This window comes from Podarcis cretensis (genome assembly GCF_951804945.1).
Source record: "Podarcis cretensis genome assembly, chromosome: 1".
Lineage (NCBI taxonomy): Eukaryota > Metazoa > Chordata > Lepidosauria > Squamata > Lacertidae > Podarcis > Podarcis cretensis.
This window is the reverse complement of record NC_137170.1, coordinates 45,113,836-45,137,855: the sequence shown is the minus strand read 5'-3', so window position 1 is coordinate 45,137,855 and position 24,020 is coordinate 45,113,836. Positions and strand designations below refer to the sequence as shown.

At 44.0% G+C, this 24,020-nt stretch overlaps 1 protein-coding gene across 3 annotated transcripts in view; it reads right to left on the bottom strand.

Annotated features, from left to right (window-relative positions):
* The window catches only part of TYRO3 (TYRO3 protein tyrosine kinase), an 81,609-nt gene that overhangs the window by 51,921 nt on the left and 5,668 nt on the right, over nt 1-24,020 (bottom strand). The window contains exons 2-5 of one of the 3 annotated variants that reach the window (XR_013835568.1): nt 21,143-21,350; nt 16,742-16,842; nt 6,563-6,733; nt 1,869-1,955 (exon numbers count right to left, since the gene is read on the bottom strand). Coding sequence is in view for 2 of the 3 variants with exons in the window: in XM_079964422.1 (XP_079820548.1) it covers nt 1,869-1,955; nt 6,563-6,733; nt 16,742-16,842; nt 21,143-21,326 (543 nt within the window). In the remaining variant the exon portion in view is untranslated. The remainder of the gene's footprint in view (nt 1-1,868; nt 1,956-6,562; nt 6,734-16,741; nt 16,843-21,142; nt 21,351-24,020) is intronic. The other 2 variants (XM_079964423.1, XM_079964422.1) reach the window with 2 other exon arrangements.

Below are 24,020 nucleotides of genomic sequence, written 5' to 3'. Positions count from 1 at the left end.
CTCGGGCGAAGATTTTACCATTACCTGACATCCTTTTTCCTAAGATGCCAGGGAATGAATCTGAGACCTTCTGCATGCAAAGCATTTGTCCCACCATTAAATTATGATCTCTTTACGACTGTTAACAAATTCAAGCAACTTAGCATATCCAGGTGATGCAGGAAGTAACAGTAGTTGAGGGCTCCCACCATCCCAGACTGTTGTCTATGCCGGCTGAGGCTGATGGGAACTGCAGTCTAACAACATCAGGGGGGCATCACATTGGATATCCTTGGTATAAGGTCAAGGAAGCCAAAGAGCCCCACAGGTGCAATTTGAAGACTGCAGATGAACCACCATCAGCATCCAATGGCTGCTGGGTAGCTGATATGAACTGCAGTCTCCAACTGTTTGGCTCAGAAAGAGAGCCTGAGGATGAGGAAGGATATTGATTTCAAACTGAAGAGATGATTCACCTCACCTGGCCTCCTTCAGGAATTTATGTCAGGAGGAGGAGAAGCCAGGGAGCTTACACCATCAGCTCTTGAAGGAACCAACAATAGTCTGAAAGAGTCTAGGTGGGGAAGCCCCTCTCCACTGTCTGAGGGACTACCAAAAGATCTGCTGATGAGAAGCCCAGGCCTGAGGACTCACGCCATAAGCATCAAAGACCACCAATGGCCTGGGTGAATTCAGTTGGAACAGCTCCTTCCTCATTTTCACAGTGCTGCTTATCAGACCTATATGGCCTGTGAAATGCATTGATGTCAGAACAGGAAGTTCACCTCCTGCAAAAACCACCATCAGTCTGAGAGAATTCTACTGTTTTATTGTTTTACCTTCTGAATCTTTTATTTTGTATTTTAAAAGGTCCGAGTGGACAATACTGGGGGAAGACACAACAATGGTTTGACTCAGTGGCCACATTCCAATGGTGGGCAGAGCAAAAACAAACAAACAAACAAAACAAAAAAACGCAAAACCATTTTTTTAAAATGAGGGGAGAAAGAAACAGCCCTTTGAAAATAAAGGTTCTGATAATCCTCATCCACAACAATGCACCCATATAAAATGAACTAATCGCATTTTGCATTGCTAAAAAATATGACCAACCAACCAAAACAAAGCTGTAGATTTGCCCTAAAAATAAGAGTGTGAGTCCCTCCTGGCCTGCAGCTACTTTAGCTTCTTATGAGGGGAGGAAACACCGCAGGAAAGTAGCAGTTGTGAAAGGAACAAAAATTATTAATAGGGCTCCAAATTACCAGCTTTAAATGAGAGCTTTGGCACTGCAAAGCACAGAAATCCACAGAAGCATAACATTCCTGAAATTTAATTACCCTCACGGTGATCTGCCTCCTCCTGTTCTCTGCAGTTCACGAGATGCCAATGTATTAGAGGGGGGGGGAGTGTGGGTGTGTGGGAGGGGAGAAAAGACAGAAGAAGGTTTGGGGTGGTATTTTTGCTACGAAGGCATCAAACTTGTGCAGAAAAGGAAGATTTCCCTGTTCGTCCGCTGCAGATGACATCACTGTGGCCCACCTTCCTCCCACAAACAGTTCTGATGCCCCGGTTCAAGGAAAATCTGTTATTTCGTGTCACATCTTCCCTTCCTGTGCCAGTTGGGGTTTGGTTTTGATTGCAAATTTTGCTGCAGGGACACAGGCCCGCATACCAAACAGTGAGCACAGTGCTTTATTTCATTTGCTGAGAAGAGAGAGAGAAGGCACTGCTGGAAAGCGGCTCAAAACTGTTCCTGTTGGGGGGGGGGGGTAGAAGGGAGGCAGGGAAGGAGGGAGAAACAGAAACTGTTTTTCCCTGCTTTCTTCCCACTCCTGACAGTCCATTCAATTTCCTTTTCTGGGAGAACAGGGAAGGATCTCTCTCACCTTTAATCTGCACAGTGGCTGTCCGGGATGAAGACAGTCCCTTTATGTTGTGGGCTTCGCAGGAGAAAACTGTGCTTTGATTAATACCTGGAATACAGCCAAGAAATGGGAGAGCAGGAGGGGAAGGGGGAGAGAGAGAGAGAAATAAGAAAGCAGCACACAAAACTGCTGTACAGTATAATAATCCCCCAGCTTCAACCTCAAGCAGAATTTCAATTATGTTTGACTCGCAGCTCAGACTCTCTCTCTCTATGTGCAACTTTTGGTGGCTGAGCTGGAAGCGGATCAAACTCACATGGATTTGGGTGTAATTAACATGTCAATCGGTTTTTTCTTTTCTTTTTATAAAACAGGAGGAATGTGGCACAGAGAAGCCTGCACTGGAAGCTCCTTCTGCAAAATATGAAAGGGAAGGGCAGGAATGGGCTGGGGGGAGGGCAGCCCAAGTACTAGGCTGTTAGCTCTCTCATTGTTGTTATCTCACTGCTGTCCTTGGCCGGACTCTCTCCTATTGTTTTGCTGCTCTTAAGTTAAGGCTTGTATACTCTCCATCCCTTTGTTTGTGCAATGCCTAGGAAAAGAGGATGCTTGGCCTGGCCAAGGTCTCTGGCTGATTTCAAATTATATCCTCGACCTCCACTAGAAACAAGAGGCACCTCTGTGTCCAAAGGCATGATGCCTACATTGCAGCCTGATTAACGCCACTGAGATTCCACAACTCAGTGGCAACAGGATTATTTAATCGGCAGTCACAGAAATCAGCGCTTTTGTCTCCATCGTAATGAAGTGCTCCTTATAAGCATTTACACATAAATGTAGCGTTCTTCCAAGGGCACACTAATTGTGTCCTCTGGGAAAGAGGTCACTAGCTGCAGTTAACAAATTACTATTTCCTATTTTCAGCTTTGCGCTTTTTATTGGGGAATGCGTGTACACACCATTAATGTGTCTGTGTAATGTTGGCCTAAGAGTCTAGAAACACACGGTAGGTTTCTGGTTGTTAATATGGGCATGAGTCTGGAGCATAATAATAAATAATAGTAATAAATTTTATTTATATCCCACCCTCCCCAGCCGAAGCCAGGCTCAGGGCGGCTAACAACACTAAAACAGTGCAACATTATAAAAATTAATTAAAATCAAAATTGATGGCAACCATAAACTAAAGTTTTGTAAAGATTGCCAAAACTGGTACCTCCCCAACCAGCAAAGACAAAAACACAGGGCTGGGGGAACCAATTCCCATTAGGCCCAGTCAGCATGGGCAAATGACCAGGGATGATGGGAGTTGTAGTCCAGCATCTGAGGGACCAAAGGTTCCCCAGCACCACAATAGCACAACTTTTCCTGCATCTGTCTTTTGTCAAGTTTAGTAGTAATATACAGTGCAAATATACAGTGGTACCTCGGGTTAAGAACTTAATTCGTTCCGGAGGTCCGTACTTAACCTGAAACTGTTCTTAACCTGAAGCACCACTTTAGCTAACGGGGCCTCCTGCTGCTACTGCTGTGCCGCCGGAGCACAATTTCTGTTCTCATCCTGAAGCAAAGTTCTTAACCCAAGGTACTATTTCTGGGTTAGTGGAGTCTGTAACTTGAAGTGTATGTAACCTGAAGCGTATGTAACCCGAGGTACCACTGTACAGTACTTTGGAAGGGGTGGGGGGGGGGAGAGGAATCCAGCCTTCATTTAATCCCAGAGTTACACTTCAGGTAAACGTTATTTTTCATATGGGCAGCAGCAGAAGACTAAATGTCTGAAAAGGGATTTTAGTTTTGTCTGCACACCAGAATATGAGTGTTTATATAAATAGTCTTTTAAAATTGAGGGTTTCAACACAAGGCAGAAAACCGCCCTTTCAGATTGTCAAAAGTGAAACAGTAACAATATTCAGATGACAATGGCCCCATTTACAGTAGACTACACCATGTACTATATTTGAAACAAGGCCTTCAAATCAGGCCCCTCCATTTTGTAGGGTTACCATATTTCATAAGGATGAAAATCCAGAGAGAAAAGTTGTTGAGCTCTTTTTTTAGTTTTGCCAAAGTTGTTGAGCTTTTTTAAAAAGTAATTTGCCAAAATCTACACTTCTGACATGGGTTGCCATACATCTGAAGAGCAATTCAAAATGGCTGCAGACAATCCTCCCACCCAGAGGAACCAAAGAAAGTGCTGGTAGCAAGTGAGCTATATGAGAGTCCCTGGACGAGCAGCAATGTCTCAAGGTGCCTGTAATTATGACAGGACTGAAGGTTGCTCAGCCAGGAAGGGAATACTTATTGGAATGTTTACTTTGCCCTTTAACACACATAGGGATTAAGTGATAAAGAACAAGGCCTCTGGAATGCCACCTAACTCAGCATTATTGACATCCTGCTCACAGGAAGCACTAAACTGTTGTTCAGAAAAACTGGGTCCTTAGACTGGACTCAGATGACTTTGAGAGCTAACGATAGGTTTCTTTTTCAATGTATTATTCTGTTTTTCAATATTATTACTTTAAGGGCTAGTTTACTTTTTATGTCTCCAGTTTTGTGAAAGACAAAACAATTAGTCTATTTCAAATTAAAAGCGGAATTGGGACACTCCTGGTGAAGCTTGCCAGAGAAATGACTCTGAAGTTTCTGTCTGAGCTTTTGCCTGCTTCACTGTCCTTGGTACAGGACAAACCAGAGTCTGAAACAGTAGCTGAGGCTGCATTTTAGGAGCGTGATGCACTGACAAAGCATGTCTGAAGTAAGCTTGCATTACCCTTGCTGAAAATTAAGAGTAGGAGTGGAAGATCAAAAGATGGAGAGAGATGACAAGATACATTTTAAAACACAGAGTGATATATCCTGGCTGATAACAGATCGAGCAATGCTAAGAGCATTGCTTTTTTTGACGGTGGTAACACCCAAAATGTCCTCAGTGTTTTCCAGGTACAAAAAGAAAATGCAGACATTCTGCTCTGAGGAAGGTGCAGCAATCTAGCGTTTGAAGATAAATCAACTGACTGCTGAAATACTGGCCCTGCCCCACTTCCCCACCCCCTCGGCTAATTATTATTTCCTTTAAACATTTTGCTGCTCTTTCCTGCTCTTTCCTGCAACACCAGCTCCCCACACCCACACGCTTCTTCTTGCATACCTCAGGAACTGCATGACCCAGAGATAGCACACGAAGGTTCACCTTCTGATCCTTCCTCTTCCCTTCAGAGAAAGAACCTACATGCAAAGCTCCATGGCCCTTCTTTCTTGAGAACACAAATGTCAATCCTCCTATAACTTATAAAAATCAATTGTTTATGTTGCTATCAGCAGCCAGATTGGTAATAGCCCAATACTGGAAAGCATCAAAAGTTCTATTTGCTAATGTATGGAACATTGCTTCATCTGAATGTCTGGTCAGGCAAAAACATGTAGTCTGGGCCGAAGCCAAATTGAGCAGTTTTGATGCGGACTGGTCTCTATTTTTTTTTTTTTTTACTATATAAATACTCCTCCCATGACTCAGTCCTCGTTGTGGTTGGTCTACATATATTCATCTTAAAAGCTTTACTGTAAGTAACTGCATCTCTGTAATTTGTTTTATACTGAAATGCTGTTTCTGTTTTTATGGTTATGTGTTAGTTTGTACACATAACCTGTGTGTGTATTTGTGTGTGTGTTTGCTTTCCATGCATGCTACATCTATCATGGGCTTTCATGCAAATTGCACTTGCTGAAATTCCTTCCTCTACCCAACTTATTAAAGCTGCAGGAGACCTGCCTTCGATCTCACCATCCTAACTGCTGTTGTTTGGGGATAAACAGTGAGGGTAGATGCAAAAAATCTGATGACTCAGTAGGATCAACCCTTTGTCTATGACATTAGGACAAAATGGAGGAGAAAGTTTCTGGTGGAAGTTTTTGTCACGTTACACTGCTGAGTGAGCACCAAGTCCTTCCTTTCAGTATGAAGGTCTGGGAAGGTTGTATAAGCTTGACCACAGAGTTCTAACAAGGCTCATTCAACTGCATAGGAATGTTTCAGTAGCTGCGAGTTTCCCATTGCTGCTCTGTTCTATTATATTTCCCTTCAGCTGCAATGGGGCTGGCTTTTAGCCATGCTGGAGGAAACAGAAGCACTCAGAACAGCTTAAGGCATTAGAACTGATAAGCCAATTGGAAAAAATTAAATTCTGTTAACAAGAATATACACCAAGAAGAATACCTAGAATGAGTGGAGTATTTTTTTTGAGAAGGTGTATTTGTTCTGCAGTTATCTAGTTTGCCCCACATGGAAATTCTATGGAAATTTTACCAAAGATAACCTCATCTTTGGTGACCTCTACTGTATACAGTCGTACCTTGGTTTTCAAACAGTTTGGTTCTCAAACATTTTGGCTCTCGAACCCAGAAGTGACTGTTCCAGTTTGCGAACTATTTTTGGAAGCTGAACGTCCGACGCGGCTTCCGCGGCTTCCAATTGGCTGCAGGAGCTTCCTGCAGCCAACCAGAAGCCACACTTTGGTTTCTGAATGTTTTGGAAGTCGAACAGACTTCCGGAATGGATTATGTTCAACTTCCGAGATATGACTATACTAGATACTTGCTTTTTAGTCTCACGTAACACCAGCGACATGACACTGGTGCAATTTGTATGGTCTCTTCGTCAGCCACTCCACTCCTTTTCTAAGGCCCTTATTTATCCTAGGAGGAAGCCTTACCTGGCACATTTAGGGTGGAGGGGGAGACGTCGGAACGACCAACTTTGGAATCGCCCATCCACCAGACAATTGTCACCGGCTCAGGTGGGCCAGCTGCAGCACAAAATAGTTGGAAAGGAGTATTGGGGATTACAGACAGATCTTCTGGCTCAACAGTGAAGTAAGGAACACCTAGAAGAACAAAGCATAAATGTTAGCAGTGGGAGAGTTTTCATTATGATGTGCTGAAACCGTTTCTTTAAATTCTTTCACTGTAGTTTGTACAGAACATTGGCTGCCAGGGCTCTAAAAAAAAACCACACATATTTTAAGAAATGGAACATTTTACATTTATTGTACATCTTTGCCCTTTTCTCTTTGGTTAGAGCTGCCTACAGTACAGGATCCATTTTGTCCCGTGTACATTTACACTATGATATAACTGAGTGGAATAGCAGTAGGAAAGGTTATTTTTAAAGACTGCCTTTTTAAAGACTTCCTGATGGGCTTTGAAATTATCAGGCAGGGGCCCCAGTTAAGCAGAGCAGCGGCGGAGGCTGCAAATGCATGGCCCTGGTTGAAAAGTTTGGATATCACCAATCAGCTGTTTAGCAGAGGAGGAGGAGGAGGAGGAGGAGGAGGAGGAGGAGGAGGAATGGTGGTGGGGACCAGATTCAATTCTCCATTTGTTCTCCCAAGCAGATCAGTGAAATTCCAGATTTCTAAAAAGTGGCTTCATAATTACCCTTGGGAAATGCATGTGTTTTTATTACTGTAACCTGTCCTGGGACCTTAGGATGAAGGAAATAATAATAATAATAATAATAATAATAATAATAATAATAATAATAATATCTGTTTTCATAGATAATTCCCCAGCTGGTCTGAGGCCATGAAATTATTAGTCAACACACTCTATTGGAAGAGTACCTTGCTTCAGTTTTATTGTGGCTTTAAAAGCTAACTGCTTGGAGAACAATGCTACGAAGTGGAAAATCTGAGAAATTGTAAGAATAAATGCCAAGATATTCATTAGTAATAATACACATATAAAACACCTCTCATGGTTCCTAAGGAAATGCTTCAAAGACATAATGAAAGCAAGATGCCTAACTTCTAAATACAGTCACTGTTAATTAGAAGACATACTATTCTTGTATACTTTGAACACCTTTCCTTAGGGGTTTTAGGAATATATTAAAAATGCATTCGCAGAGTCATGCTGAACCTGGAGCCATGCCTTACTCTAAACATGAAATATAATTAATACACATCCCGTATTATTTTTCAAAATGTCTGTGGGAAAAAGGAGTTTTGTCAGACAGTAACTTAGTTAAAAACCAACTGCTTATTTAAAACAGTAACTTTTTTGCTAGAACTCAAAAGGAATATTGAAAAATTATACTAGATTGCAAATCTAAATACCACAATATGAAATTTCAGAGAAACCAAAAATTTGAGTGTGAGAAGGCATAGCTCAAAATATACTAGAAATGAGTTTTGAGGTTAATTTGATTGCAAGATAGACCTGTTCTGGGGAACAATGCGAGTTTCTCTATGAAAACCATTGTTCAGGATTGGGGAATCTCTTCATTTGACCCACCAGGCCATTTTCCCCAATCTATGCCCAGCAGCCTCACACCTTACATCATATGGGACATCAGGTGTGGGGCAGACAGAGATGTGACTAGGGAGCGGGGCTAAACTCCCTACACATTAGCTGATATGTAGGGAGTCTGATCACATCTCTCTCACTCAGCAGGCTACCTTTGACAGGTGAGTAAATGTGCCCACCTGTCAATCACATGTAATCATTGTGGTGTCGCATGATTGACATGTGGCTTGTTCTGGCTACCCGTCAAAGTTGGCCAAGAGGGTGAGTGAAGATAAATATATGACCCACTGAGCCAAAAAGTCTCCCCACCCCACCATGGTACCTCCCTGTGATCAAAGTTGGATCTGGAAATGCTGGATCTTGGATGAGTGAGACTGATGGCCATGACTTATCTTGTTCTCTTTTCTATATACAGTATTCGTCTAAAAAATTCCTGCTGAAGTCTTAGTTTCAGTTCTTATCCTGAACTGTCCTTTGCTCACATTGGTGGGAGGATATCTAAATGACACAATCTTGTGCCACTCTCATTGGCCACGTTCACACATCACAATAAACTGGACTTTCTGGCTTTGCTTATCGTGGTTTACTAAACATGAGATGCTTGCTTGACCATGCTGCCCAATTGCTCCTCCCTATTGGTGTGAGCGGGAGAAACAAACCAGGAAGCTTTGGTTTCATCTGAAATAGTGTTCATGGGTTGTTGTTCCCTAACAAGCTGCAGTTAAGAAGTGGACAATAATGTGGTTAAGGGCCGGCCCACCCATGAGGCAAGGTGAAGTGATTGCCTCGGGCAGCAGGTGCCACAGATGCAGCAGATCTGGCCTCCCAGGAATGCACCATAATCTCTGCACAGGGACACTGCAATGCAGAAGTGAACTTAAACATTACACCACAGCTCTCCATGAAGCAGGCCAGAGGTGGAGTTAAGGCTGCATGACCAGTTCTGCCACACTGGGTGCCAAGCCTGGGGGTGCCACAGGGCATGGCAGCTATGACATAGTGAACCGAGCAAAGCAGAAGGCAAGAGATGGGGCGGTGCTGCTGAAATTTGAAAGACCAAAGTCTGCCTCTGAGCAGGGATAAGAAAGTGATCGGATTACCCATTCAAACGCCTAATAACTTATGAAGAAGTAACTAAAGCTGCCTCTACACAACTGGAAACTAAAAAAATCAACTGGGACTTCAACCAAATGAAGACAAACAGCTGAGAGAACAACCATCAGCCACAATGTTTCTTTATTTTCTATACAACTACTAAGCTATGTATTCCTTTGTATGGATATGTTTTGTTATTTGAAATTAAAAATCAGTTAAAACGAAAAGAACAAAACACCCCCCCCACATCTCACAATGAAATCAATGCAATTTTTAAAGTGCTTAACTTTGGCAGGATAATGCCACAAGGAGATATTTAGACCGTGACATCACAACTAGATTAAACAAAGGCAAGGCAAGAGACCTTGCTAATGCTTCTTCTCACTTTCAAGTCAACTGACTGCTGATTAACTATTTGACCATACACAAATATAGCAATCATGCAAACAGTTTCTGATAACACTGACTGCTTGAAGCATGAGGTTTTCTGGAATACACAGCACCTGAAAGCTCAGTCCCATCATCCTGTGGAAGTTTTGCAATTCCTGAAAACAACGGCCATTGTGCTGCAGATAAAGCCATTATTCTAGACATGACATTCTTTTTGCTTCTGGCTGATTTCAACAGGGCCAGTCCAACCATTATGCAGATTGAGGCAGCAGCCTCAGGCAGCAGGTATTGGGACTGTGCAATGGGCAGTGAGCAGGTGTTTGCCTACAGAGCTGCGTGTGCCACCTGCCCTGCCCTGTGCCCTCAAAGCTAGTCTACTGTCCACAAGTGTGTTGGAGCACACTGTCCTATCATCAATATTTAAGCAAGAATCAATAAAGTTAGCATCCATATGTGAAACAGGAGTGGGTGATTCTTGCCCTCTGCCTCAGGCAGCAAATGCCTTGGGCCAGCTCTGAATTTCAGGTACAATTCAATGTAAAACACAATAGTCAAATCTTGGGGAGAGCAAAGAATATGATAAAGACCACATGTCCCTGGGTAAACAGAGTGGGAAAACAAGACTTTCCTGGAAACCGATTAGAAGAGGAATTGCAATATGGTCAGATGTCATTCTGCTAATATCCAACACAGCTAGATAGATCCCACGCCAAACACCATGAGCTGCTGTTGATATCATGGCAAAATAAGTAGACAGAAGACCTATTTGATATGTGGGAGCTCAGGCAATCAGCTTATTATTAAAGGCTCTAAATATAGGTTTTGAGGTTCCGTTCCTGTGCTGATAAACACACCTGACAACACTCCCTGTCAACACCTTTCATGCTCTCTGTTATGTAAGTACCTGGAAATATTTGCACTTCAAAATAAGCTATTCAAGTTAGCTATTTTACTCAAAACAAGATAAAGGAAATGAAATTAACTACACACACACACACACACACACACACACACAGCAACCAGGCCACAGGGTAGATACCGCCCCCCGCCCCCACCTCTGTAGTACTTTTATTTGCTTATCATCCAATCTTGTTTGCTACTGTGGACACACGTGTACAATAAAACTATGATAAGCTCCTGAGCAAACTTTCTTACCATCAAATATAAGTTTCCTCTTTCTGCCCTTTTTATTTATGAGAGAGGATGATGGGTGAGTTCTGAGTCATGGAGTCCCTAGTTCAAATGTCTCTTTCGCTAAGCCATTCATCAGGCGGCCCTATGTACCGTATTTTTCGCTCTATAAGACGCACCAGACCACAAGACGCACCTCGTTTTTGGAGGAGGAAAACAAGAAAAAAAAATTCTGAATCTCAGAAGCCAGAACAGCAAAAGGGATCGCTGCACAGTGAAAGCAGCAATCCCTCTTGCTTTTCTGGCTTCTGGGATAGCTGCGCAGCCTGCATTCGCTCCATAAGACACACACACATTTCCCCTTACTTTTTAGGAGGGAAAAAGTGAGTCTTATAGAGCAAAAAATATGGTATCTCAGGTCTAGTGCAAACATTAACACACACCTGTCATTTGATACCTGGCAGTGTAACATGGTAAAGGCAAAACTGGATGTTACGCAGCAGATGCATTCAACAGTCTCATACATTTTTTAAAAAGCAAGGAGGCCGCAAAATTTGAGCAGTGAAGGGAAGGGGAGCTTAATACGGCACACTTCCCTCTGACAACTCCCTGCCAGCATGCAGTGCTTTTGCACCCTTAGGAGAAAAAGATAATGAGTACTTGTGCCTTTGCCCAAGCAAGTGGGAAAGTAGCTGGGAGGTATTTTGAGCAAGACAAACAACCAAGGGGAAAAGATTTTAAGAGGCCCCTTCTCCCGTCACTCTTTGACACAGAGGTCCAAAAAGAAAAGTTGGAAGCCTGCTGCCTACGTCTGCCATTTTACTCCTAGCTCGCTCCTTACTGCATTATTCTTCCAAGCACCAAATAACACATATGTTCCACATTAGGAAATCTTGCTTCAATATTGGGAACCAATTTTAAATGGCAGCTTCTTTCGCTTTAGCTCCTAAATAAGAAACGTAATGCCAAATCTTATAGCCCTCTGGTGGTACTGGCTCTAAATTCAATAAAATAATTTCTTAAGTACAGTTTGACCTTTAGATTTCGGGTTAAGGAAGCAGAAGCTGGTTAGCTTCTGAATAGGTTATATATATGCAGAGTGTTTTTATAACAAGGATGCCAAAGTCTAATGGTGTCTCTTTCAAGTTAGACATACCTGGGCTCCTTTAATCTTAGGCAGACGGGTAGCAGACTTTGTGTACGTTAGCAATGGTGTGCTATTTCATTACCAAACAAAATTGTAAGAGAATATATGAATGCACAGTATTCTGCAATATTACAAGGGTTTTATATGATTATCACTAATGGCTGCTCATTAAGATTTCAAGGATGTTCACTCATCCTTGCTGCAGACCTTGAAGAGCGGGAGAGGAAAGTAACCCTCTTTGTATGCTGAAACATTTTCCTCTGGAAGGGCAAACATTTTCTGAGTTGCCATAAAGTTGACACAAAATGCTTATACAGTGCATATTCTATTGCCCTGAGATGTACAACGCTATTCTATGGCGACAGGCTCTTCATCAGGGCTGCAGATGTCTCATGTTATCAGGGATGGGGAGCCTGTGACCCTACAGATGTTGTTGGAGTCCAACTCCCAACAGCCCCAGCCAGCATGGCCAATGGTAGGGTCAAGGGAGCTGTAGTCCAACAACATATGGAGAGCCACAGATTCCCACATCCCTGCATTTAATTATTATCTGCAGTACCTTGGCTTTGTCCTTCAATGTGCACCCAAACCTTCCAGTTCTAAAAGCTTTGTTGGAAATGGCACATGAGCAGTTCATCCTAGTTACCATCCCTGCCCATCTCAAACTGGGGACTAATTCATAGGACGAAATATGTACATTGATTAAAATGCTGCACGGAAAGGATACCTGATACAACTGTGTGGCCATGGCAAGACTTCTTATTGCATGGTGATTTAATCAATGTAATACTGCACATCGGTAAACTAGGGGGTGAGGAGAGACATAAGCTGAATATTGGGGCAAACTTTGCATGTGCTGCATTCTGAACAAATGAAAGATTGGTGGATTGCTAACTCACTGGGGTTACTCTGCCAACAAGATCAGATAACTCCGATAGAAATCTGGATGAGGAACAATTCTAGTATTTATACCAGGCCAAGCCAAACTACTGAAAACTAAATTCTGCGCTAATGCATCTATGTGAGGGTACAGTGAACTGAGGCATCCACCATAGGCTGAATGAGCCTCCCCTTTTCCATCGTCCCCATATGCCCCATCCCCATCCATTGACATAGGGATGGTGCAGCTAAATATGGCCTCTACACAAATAACATTCAATGTGTGCAGCCATGAATATGTGGTCAATTTCATAGGGAAAATCTGGCAATTGGCCACACAAATGGGTTGAGAATTGGGTTTTATGCGCACAAGACATATTTGGATGTATTATCTTTGTGTGAATGACAAGGGTTTGAGATTTGCTCATGCTCCCCACCCTACGATTGGACAATACCTTCCAGCCTATTTGATCCCAAGGAAAGAAACTGCTGCATGGTGGCTTTACCATGTCAAAAAAATATAAAAAAATAACCCATAGTAGGAAATAGATCTACAATGGAAAGTGAAGCTACATGAAGAAATGGCTCAATATATTTTGATGCCTAAGGCAGAAAATTCATACTGCACCCCAACCCCACCCTACGCATGATCAGCTGCCCAAGGCAGACTGATTCACCATGCCTGATAGTATAGCATCCCCTTTAGAACTGAAGCTCCTTTCTTTTCAAATAATGGGAGGTGACTGAAGAAAGATCACTTGCTCTTTTGTAAAACAACAATCCTCAAGCTGAAAAACTTGAAAAATCCAGTTATGCATGGGTGTGGGTGGGTGAGAGAGAGAGAATGAGAGAGGATAATGGATAAATGGGGTATATGTTTCTGGTGTGTGAATAAAAAGGGATGCCTCAGAAAGAGAGAATGAATGGATGGTGGAGAGGAGAAAGGGGCAGAGAATGAAAATGGAGTGGCAGACAGAGAGAGCGAAAGAAAGAGAGAGAGAGAGATAGAGAGAGAGAGAGAGAGAGAGAGAGAGAGAGAGAGAGGCGTGAGTGGCAGAAATGGACGGCTGAGTGTGAATGGGATGTGCATGTATATGCGTGGCTAAATGGAGTGTAAAGTGGATTGGCAGATGTGTGTGATTGTGCATTTGGCCTTGCCTAAATTGGGACCACATTCACTACTGGCATGTGGCCTCTGGATGATAGTTCACAAAGGAATACAGCTCTTGGGTTGAAAGGGATGCCCTGCCCTTGCACTAAGAAGCAATTTGAACTCAGGCTCATCAAATGTTCTGTTACAGAATCTTTTGGTAACTTAAAGATTAAAACATGTACCATGGAATCAGTTTCAGTGGACAGCACTCCACTTCATCAGATGCATCTCTCCTCAATCACCCAGTCATTTTCTTTCTCATACACCCATTCTTAGCCACAATGCACAAGCACATATCCTGTTCATCCATTATCCTCCTGCTGCCACAAATCTGAAGATACCTTTATTTATATTTTTTGTATTTATAGAGCCACAAAAAGAGTGTGGCCCAGTAACATCAGCTCAGTTATATACAGAATAACAAATAATAATTGTTCCACCTTCAGGCGGTTAATTGCAGTCTTATCATACTCTCTGACCCTGATAGAAATTTGCCTCCATCAATGACACTTATCTTTATCTCCAAGCAAATATTTAACATAGACTTGAGCTGCGCTTCCTGGCAGCTTGGCCAGTAAAGGGTCAATAATTTGCTGTCAAGCTCCAGTATAGACATTGAAAAACAGAAGGGCCCATTCCACCCAATGGTTGTGGCAAAGGCACACCCCTAAGGACAAAGAAAGGATGTATTATACACTCCTGGCTTGGGAGTAACAGGCACCTCCTTTCTCTCCAGCGTGGCAGACAAAGTCTAAACATACACCTCTGCATTACATCCAGGCACCAACTGCCACGGGAGATTACATCTCTTCTTCTTAAAAACAAACCACTATGAAACCTCAAATGACTAGGAAATACGAAGTTCTTCATGGAAAAAGACAAATAACTGAAGCAGCACAGTATTCTGAGCCCATGCTGGGACACTGATTCAGCTGTGAGTCAGACAGGAGAGTGCTGCCTACTCCATCAACGATGTAACTCTGCTGCAGATAGCCTGCAGCCGCCACAGATTCCCTTCCAGAGAGCGTGCAGATCTGACGCTGGCAGCTTTATGAGGTCTGCTAGCATCATAACCCTGGAAGGATGTACAGCTGCAAATGCAGGGAGCCACCCACTCTAAATGGTACATACTTATGTAGATACCAGGCCAGAGTGCTGTTCAGTGTATCCTCTAGGTTTGTGCGTGCAGTCTGTGTGAGCCAGGGTGATGCAGACTAGGACCTGGGAGACCAGAGTTTAAACCCTCATTTGGGTGACCTTGCGCCAACCGCTGCATCTCAGCCTAACCTACCTCATGGGGTTGTGGTGGGGATTAAATGAGGAGAGGGGGAGCCATGAGCTCCTTGGAGAAAAAGGTGGGATTTAAATGCAATAAATTATAACAATAAATACTGTGTAAAACCAATATGCTGTCAGTCTGGGCAAACCTGGCAGATGAAACCCTACATGCCTCTCTAGCACAGTTAAAAACATGGCTCATGGGTAAACAATGGCTGTCTTGTGAGGTTCTCCCTGGCATTGGAAACATGGGTTATTTGAAGGCTTGAGCAATGAGCCTAGAAAAACCACTGCAGCCCTATATCAATCAAAAAATCATTTTCTATAAGGCACCAAGGGACATTTAGAACCAGGACTTCCAGAGTAGCCGGGTCTCCTACGTCACTAGCACCTGGTCTCCTATATCACTAGCACCTGGTCTCCTACATCACTAGCATTCTGATTTCTGAACCAGGCAGACTAGGCTCTATAAGTAAAAGCTGCTTTCTAGGCTGAGGTACTGTTCTCATTGTTCTCATGGGACACTGTAGTCCAGGCACCCCCAAACTCGGGCCCCCAGATGTTTTGGGACCACAATTCCCATCATCCCTGACCATTGGTCCTGTTAGCTAGGGATGATGGGAGTTGTAGTCCCAAAAAACATCTGAAGGGCCAAGTTTGGGGATGCCTGCTATAGTCTGAAGGTGGTCAGCTGACCTGAAAAGCCAATAGAGACACACCCAGCCTTATAAAAAGTATATATTTCCAAGCCAGCCCCTTAATCTGAGATGCCTGAAGCTTGCCTCCTGTGGTACCTAACCTCCAGGGCACCTTTCAATTATGTCTCTGCTTCTGGTACTTTAGTTCTGCCCAATCTGGTACTAGACTCTGGTCTCTCTCTTTGACCATGTCTATTACCTCTAACCCTGTGGGGTTGTTGGTTTTCTACTTTTGTTTTGCCTGTCTCTGACCATGTCTTCTGCTTCTTACTCATCTGACTAGCCCGTAACCTGATGCAGACTCATGCCCCACAGCAGCCAAATGCAAGGCTAAGCCCCAGGGTCTGACACTGTCTAAACATGCATATGGAGAAGCCAGAAAATGGAAGACATGGATTCTCATATCATCTGAAGAGTCACACATATTTTGGTAGGCTCTCTGGAGCCCTCATTCTATAGTTAACCTATCTGACATCACACTCACCATTAAAACATTATGAAGATGTTAATTCTAGCTGTTTCTTGGGCATGCTTTCAAATGAAAGTTGGCAGACATAATGTTGGAAGCACTCAATATTTTGCAGAACTAAAGACCCAGCAAAAATTGTGTGATAGGTCCCCTACACCAGCTACCACTCTCTTCTGATCTTTAGATGGTTGCTGCGACAGCATAATTGTTTTGGTCATAGCAGCACAGACACTGGAAATGAGCCAACATCAGCCAGGCAGTCTCTTCTCACAATTTCTACATGCAGCCAAGTATTGCGTCCTCAGCATGCCTGCCTTGGGCAAGAGCCAGTGACAGGGCCCTTACCTTCCACAATGAGCCACACTTGCTGCGATTCTTCTTTCTTCCCGTTGGTCTCCACTTGGCACCAGTACTTCCCAGAGTCTTTCCGGTCCACAGACTTCAAGCTAAAGTGTTGAGAGAGCGATGAATGGTAAATGGCACTGTGGCATAAACAAGCAGCTGTCATCACAAGCTCTTCCATTTCCATCCAGTGATCTACAAACATTGGAGCCATTTCTGAAATAGCAAATCCCTCCTGCTTCAGCATGTACTCGTGTGATCACAGAAAGCTGTCCTAACTACGAGGCCCTGGCTCTATCTGGCCCATTACTGCAAACAATTGTCCAAAGCCTCTCACATCTGCAACCCAGGTTTATGTCCGCTGCAGATGCCAGCAAATGAACCCAGGACTTGCTGAATGCAAAGCACAGCAAATGAACCCAGGACTTGCTGAATGCTGGTTTTTGGCTCTGCAAAAGGAATGCAGTTTGCCATATCCTGAGAAGCACTTGTTTTCCAGGATTCCAGAGAACATGTTAAATTGTGGCCTTATAGTGGCCCATGACTGCATCCAGCCTGAATATGCAGGGAAAGCAATAAACCATGTGGCGAGTCTTCCACCTATTTGTGTGGGTACCACGAAGCAGAAGGAGCACAAGTGACAGAAAATAGGTCAGGAATATAGGAAGCTGCCTTGTCCTGAGTAAGAATATTGGTCCCTCTAGTCCTCTACTCTCCATATATTGTTGGGGCTACAACTTCCATCACCCCTGATCACTAGCCATGCTGGCTGGAGCTGATGGAAGACATGGAGGGCGCTACGTTGTGCCTCCCCGTCCAAATTGATTGGCGGGATTTCAAAGACAGGCCTTCCTCAGCCTTACCTGGAGATGCTGACGAACCTGCAGGCAATACTCCATCACTGAGCTACAGCCCTTTCACCAGAGACATATGATTTTGGAGACTGAGACAGAGATTGGAGGGGAGGCTACCCTTTTCAAAACAGTGAAGGAATCTTTAGCACTCACACCGGAGAAATAAGTGCTTATCTTGAAATACTGCACGAATTAATTAGCCAAGTGCCATGCAATTCCTGTTTGCAGAACGTGACTTAGCTAACTCCCTGGTTCCAGGAAGTCTAACTGTCCTCATCTTGGAAAAAAGAGTCTGCCAAGCTGCTCTAACCCTGAGACTGGAGTCTAAAAACATGCAGAGAAAGCAAATGTGTTGGTTAGACAAGAGTGAAAGGGAAGGAGCAAACATTCCCTCATCAAGGTGATCACTCAGAGCTGGAGCTCTTCATCTCTGGCCTTATTCAGCACCGCATAAACCTAAATAAATATTTCACATACTAATATTTTCTTACAAAGTGGGAAGCAGGGTAGAGAGGAACTAGATGCATAGAATGTTGCTTTAAACCATGAACCAAGGGAGAAATTCTGTCCACAGTTCCTCAAGTTCAGACACATATGTCAATTTATATCAGACTGAAGACAGCTTTGTACGGCTTCAGCTTGCAATAGCCGCAGGACAAAGTCAGTCCAGCCCCTACCAATTCCAGCTGTGGCAGATCATCACAGGGTGACCATATGAAACTCAAGTGATCAAGTGTCATTCTGATTGGGAAGGGACAACCAGCAGCAACACTCTCAGCTTTTCCCAATCCGCCTATCAATTTGCTAAATCAGACATCAGTGCAACAGCCTACAGGGTATTTAATTAGGGCTGCCAGAGGTGCTATTTCAATGCTGTTTGCTGTAATGCAGCAATATATCCTCTCCCCACCCATCCCGGCTCCTTGTAAAACAAGTGTTTCCAGGAGCACATTTTCATTTCAAGGGCTCTGTTGGGAATCCAAGATTCTCAAGTAACTATTTAATTCAAAAGGCCTCCGGAGAGATGGATTTGGGAATAGGTAATTCTTGTATACTTCTGGCAATTGTTGCAGTAATTACTGTACTTGCAAACAGTATCTGGAAAGATGACTGACACTTTTCCTCTCCCACCCCCTGCCCACCCGCTGTACCTGTCCCACCGCAACATCCTAAGCAAACTATCCTTGAATATTTTACCCTATGATAATTGGCCCAAATGCAGAACGCTTGGCTTGATTTAAATGATGGAGTAAATGTGCTGGAACATCTCTTGTGGGGATGACTAAGACTTGGTTTGTATGACACATCCTCTCCCCTCCCTACAGGATTCCGATCTAGTCTCAGAAGTCTGATTTTAATTAGGGCATCTCTTTTTAGTCAGAGACCAGGAGAGAAGGAAGGGACATGGTGGGAATAAATGAGAGCAAGGAAACTTTTAAGTACATCTCCAGTTTTGCCGCAGAGAACATTGGAACAAACAAGGTGAAAGGGGGGCTGTAAAGCTTTTCTTGTCATTTGCTTTCAGGCTAGGCCAGAAAAGGGGAAAGCTCCCAGTATCAGAAGGACAGATACAGCATGAACATGCAATCAGTGGTGGCGGAAACAACATCTGCTGCCAATGCTGGTCTTAGAAAACCACACAGGGGAATTGAGGGAAGGGCTCTAACTCCGTGGTAGTGAACTTGCTTTGCAGAAGGTCCCTGGGATAGAAAACCTCTTCCTGAAACCCTGGACAGGTGCTGCCAGTCAGTGTAAGCAATATTTATGTAGATGGCAACTCCCTACACCCCAAGGAGCTTAATAGCCTCTCTGGGCCTTCCTGCCTAATGGAGCTACCAAACATGAGAAAAGGTTGGGCTGGCCATTTCAGGTGCCAGTACACCTCAAGATGTCCTAGACTGGATTGGAATGGTTTTGGTTAATGGTGCATCCTCTTTTACTGCATTACTGCTATATAATCAGGTGGAGAACCTTTGGCCTTCCAGATGTTGCTGAACTTTAGCTCCCATCATCCCTGACCGTTGGATACGCTTGTTGGGGCTGATGGGAGTTGTAATTCGGCAACATGTGGAGAGGCACACATTCCTCACACCTGGTATATATGACCATTCACAGTAGCTGATGACATGGCGAGGCTCTGCCACTCACCTAATCGTTGGCCGGTTGCATTGCTGATGCTTACCCGGAGGTGGAGAGGTAAGCTGGTGGGGGAGGAGGCTGGTGTGGTGCCAATGCACCAGTGAGTTGGTGTTCCCACTGGTAGGCTTGTACCATGCTATCCTTGCCCTTCCCCTTCTACCTCCTGGTAAGCAGCAACACTGCGACCAACCAGAGGTTATCTGAAGAGGGCTCCCCCACCATGCCATCCGCTACTGACTACTCTGGACCGAGCCCCATTGAGCAGATTGCAGTGTAAATTTTTTTTCAACTGTTTGGTTTTATTCTGTAAGCCATCTTGAAAACCTGTGAAAAATTAGAGGATGGAAACCAAACTGGTTTGGTTTGGCTCAGCTCAGCTCCTCCTTCTACAGCAAAGTTCTGCACCAGGCACAGAAAGCAATGCGAGTTTTTAAAACACCAGGTCTTAGCAAATGGATAGCACCTGCCCCTCTTCTTTATCAATTAACCTTGACTACAACAGAAGCCTTTCTTTTGCCTGAACACCCCTGTGGGAAATCAGCCCTCCTGGCCAATCTTAGGGAGGAATCTAGCCCTCTCTCCCTCCCTCCGTTCCCAAGGTCCCACACACCAAAATTTTATATTGGGGTGATGAATAAAATAGGAGATGGTCATGAAGATAGTAAGGCTGGGAAACAACCATTAGAAAATGGTGGGGGGAAGAGCTAAATCTCATTCTGACCAATGAAAGCCTTGTTCAGCCTACCTCTGGTTTCTGATTTTTTACCAGACTGTTGCTCATTTGCCTTTATGCTTTCCTCCACAACTGGAGGGCTGGTATAGCTGCAGCAGAATGGTTACGAGCTATGAATCAGAAAGTCTGCAGTTCGGATCTCACTTCCGCCATGAACTCAGTAGGTGGCCTTAGTAAAGGCACTCTCTCAGCCTCAGGCTTCCTATCTGAAATCTGGGAGATAATAATACTGGTGTACTTACAGAGTTACTGCTTGGATCACTCTAGATAATGCATTTGAGCGCTTTGAGGTACTATTCAAGTACTTAGTATTATTGTCAACTACAAGAATGGGGAAAGGTCTTAGGCACACACCTGAGATTTTAAACAAGGGAAGACAAAAAGGTTTGGGTGGAATTCCAGGGAGCAAATACCATGTTTTGCACAGCAAATATGTGGAATGCACTGAGCTCTGACTCCAACTGCCATAGAGTGCAACAGTTAGGACTGGGGAGACTAGGATTCAAATGTCCATTCAACCACAAAGCTCACTAAGTGACCAGTGGTCTGTCACAGGATAAAAAAATGCAGGTGGTAGTGAGGATGGTGATAATGATAATGATAATGATAATGATAATGAAGATAGTAATTAATAATGTAATATAACTTGGAAGCCCTTGTTGTGTACATCAGTCCTACCTGAGGAACCCAATCCAGTGTTCTTCATCTACCGGGATGTACACCTGGTCTACGCTCTGCACCACGGCTCCATCCTTGATCCAGAGCATCTCTGGGTCTTCCATTCCCTCGAGGCTGCAGTTCAGCTTCACAGGCTGTCCCTGAGACACCTTCAGTTTGATTGGCATTCCAGTAGCCTTTGTACCTGGAAGAAAGCAACCTCCCTCCTCTCCACACCAACAAAAGGGGAGCGCAGAGGTCGGGAATACAGCAAATTAGCCAAGGTTGGTGGTCCGCAGTGCAACAATACATCCAGAGAACAGAACATGCAGGCACCTGAACGCCTCATCAGAGCTTTATTACATTTGCTGAATGATTATAGGATGAGAGTACTGAAATTCCAGTTAGGGAATAATGGAGGAGGTTAAATCCATGCAGGGCTTCGTTAACAACATGCCAATTTGGAGATCAGCAGGGTGAAAGCCATACAGTAGCAACCTGTCAGTGGTAGATACAGATGCAGAAGACATCCCTGCAGCTGTGCCCTGACAATGCTTTTTGAAAGTGCTATTCTCAGAACAGTAGCACAAATTCTGCCCAAAATTCTCTCTGGATTTCTGGCTGCCAGGTAGTATTCATGCACTTTTGGGAAACTGTGGCTTTTGATCTACGCCTATGAAAAGAGCTGACATTTTAGAAAGTTATTCATAGGGGGAGAGGGGGGTGGTTGTTCGGCAAGCACTTTCTCTTTATTGCAAAAACTCCCAAGCAGTTTTGCAAACACTACGGAAGAAAAGGCTGGTGAAGAGCCTTGGCATGAAAGGAAACTAACCATTTACAGAGCATACTTTTCTCCCTCTCCTTCTTAATGTTGTGGTGTGGGATTATTTCAACCAGTAGCCAGGCAACCCCCAAACCCAGGAGGCAGTGCCAAATTTCTGATCTCATTCCCCATTTGGATGAGTGTCACCAATTCATTTGCAGGTGGTGGCGTTTCTCAGATTTCCTTTGGGGTGGGGGTGGAGGGGTTCGACGCATTCAGAATGTGCTCCAGGGCTCTCAAATGTGTTTAAGTGAGTGGGTGGAGAGAGAGCTATTGCGTCCACAATAAGAAAAATGTATGGAATACGTTAGCTGCATAAACACTGATGCAAGCTGTTTGAACGTTTGGGGAGAAGATGAGCATATGTGGGAAGGAAGAAAATAAGCAAAATGGTAAATAAGCTGCAAGGTAGAGAATTAAAATGTGGCTGCCAATTTCCAGAGAAGACCAGGCCTTTTGTACCATCTCTGCTGTAGGTATTAACCATTGGCAGAATAGGAAAGTGCCAGCCGTCAATTTTCTATCCAATTATTGATGGGTTTCATCATAATAGTCTTATCTTTATTATAACAGTTTTGTCTTGAGTTTCTGTAACTACTTGGTGCAGTGCTGACTTTATTTGTCAGCTTCAGCATGCCAATGGAAAGGGGGCGAGTATATAAATTCCATTGAAAATAAATAGGCAGAGGGTTGTATCCAGTGCTTTTGTTCTACTTGCACAACAGGCTTCCACTTATACAACAAAACTTTCCCCACTTCTGCTCTCCCCTGGAGTCCCCCACACCCCCTCAAAATATGCTCCAGAGGATTGGAGGACCCTCTGGAGCAGGTTTTGGGGACACACAGGGAGAGGAAGTGGATGTTCCATGCATGAGTGGAACTCTGTGTGTGCAGCATTGTTTACAACCCACAGCAAACAAATAAATAGTATTTTCAGCATGAGAGGCAGTGATGGTTCACTCTGTTTTAACTTGTTGATTTTGGCAGTAGCAAGTACTAGATCTTCCCTAGAGTAGCCTTTTCCTGTCCTGTAACATGCTGGGAGGTGTTTGTTTGTTGTTGCTGTTTTTAATGCCTTTAGAGGCTTAGTCAAGGATCGAATTTCTACTACCTCTGCAGCCAACCATGGCATCCCATCAAGGGTATAAAAGCCCCAGGAGGGAAAATACAGATTTCAGATATCAAGATGCACATAATGGGGCTGAATCATTCTGATTTCAAGGAACACCCAAAGGTGGAGATTCATTGGTGCTTAAGTTGATGGTGAGACACTGCACATGAAGCAAACACTGTACACCAGCAACAGTACCCAACAGTCCGATGAAAGTAAATGAATTATCATGATCAGCACTTGTTTTTCTGGAGTCTTGCTAACAGGTACCTATCTCAAGACCCAGACATGAACTCTCAACGAGAGCCTCAACTCTACCCCTCTAACTTGGGCTGCAAGGATAAGGTTCCCCAAAGTGTTAAGCAAGGTAGAGGGAGTCACCAGGGAGAATAAGATGATGTCTCAAATTAGGACACAGGCTTCCTTCACCCCTCCTCTAACTCAGCCATTCATAGTGCACAGAGGAAAGTAGGCACCCTGTTCTCAGTGTCATGCAGACCACAAGTGAAGCCCACCACAGAAATGACCAGTAGGAAGCCGGCAATCCCTCTGGGGGCCTGCAACAAATTGTCCTCCTTGGGGCTCCTTTGATTTGCCAGACTGCCTGGCAGCAACGTATCAGGTGCAATAGGACACAAAACCGAAATGCGGTGATGCACAAAGTTTATCTTTTTCTCCTCTGTAGGACAGCTTTCAAAGGCAGAGGAACTACATCACTCAGTACTCTACAAGTGAGGCTCCTCATTAAAAAACAGTGAACAGGGTTGGTGCCAGAGCTGAGTGGGCCCCCAGTGTAATGTTCCTCATGCCCCCTGGCAAAGCTACAGCTGCATAAGTTACTTTGACAAGTGGGTAGGGCCCTATCAGCTGACATCATGACACCAGATGATTGACAAGTGGGTTGCTCCACCTACCTGTCAAAGTTTGCCCGTGGGGCAGGGACACAGATGGAGGTAGCCCTCTGG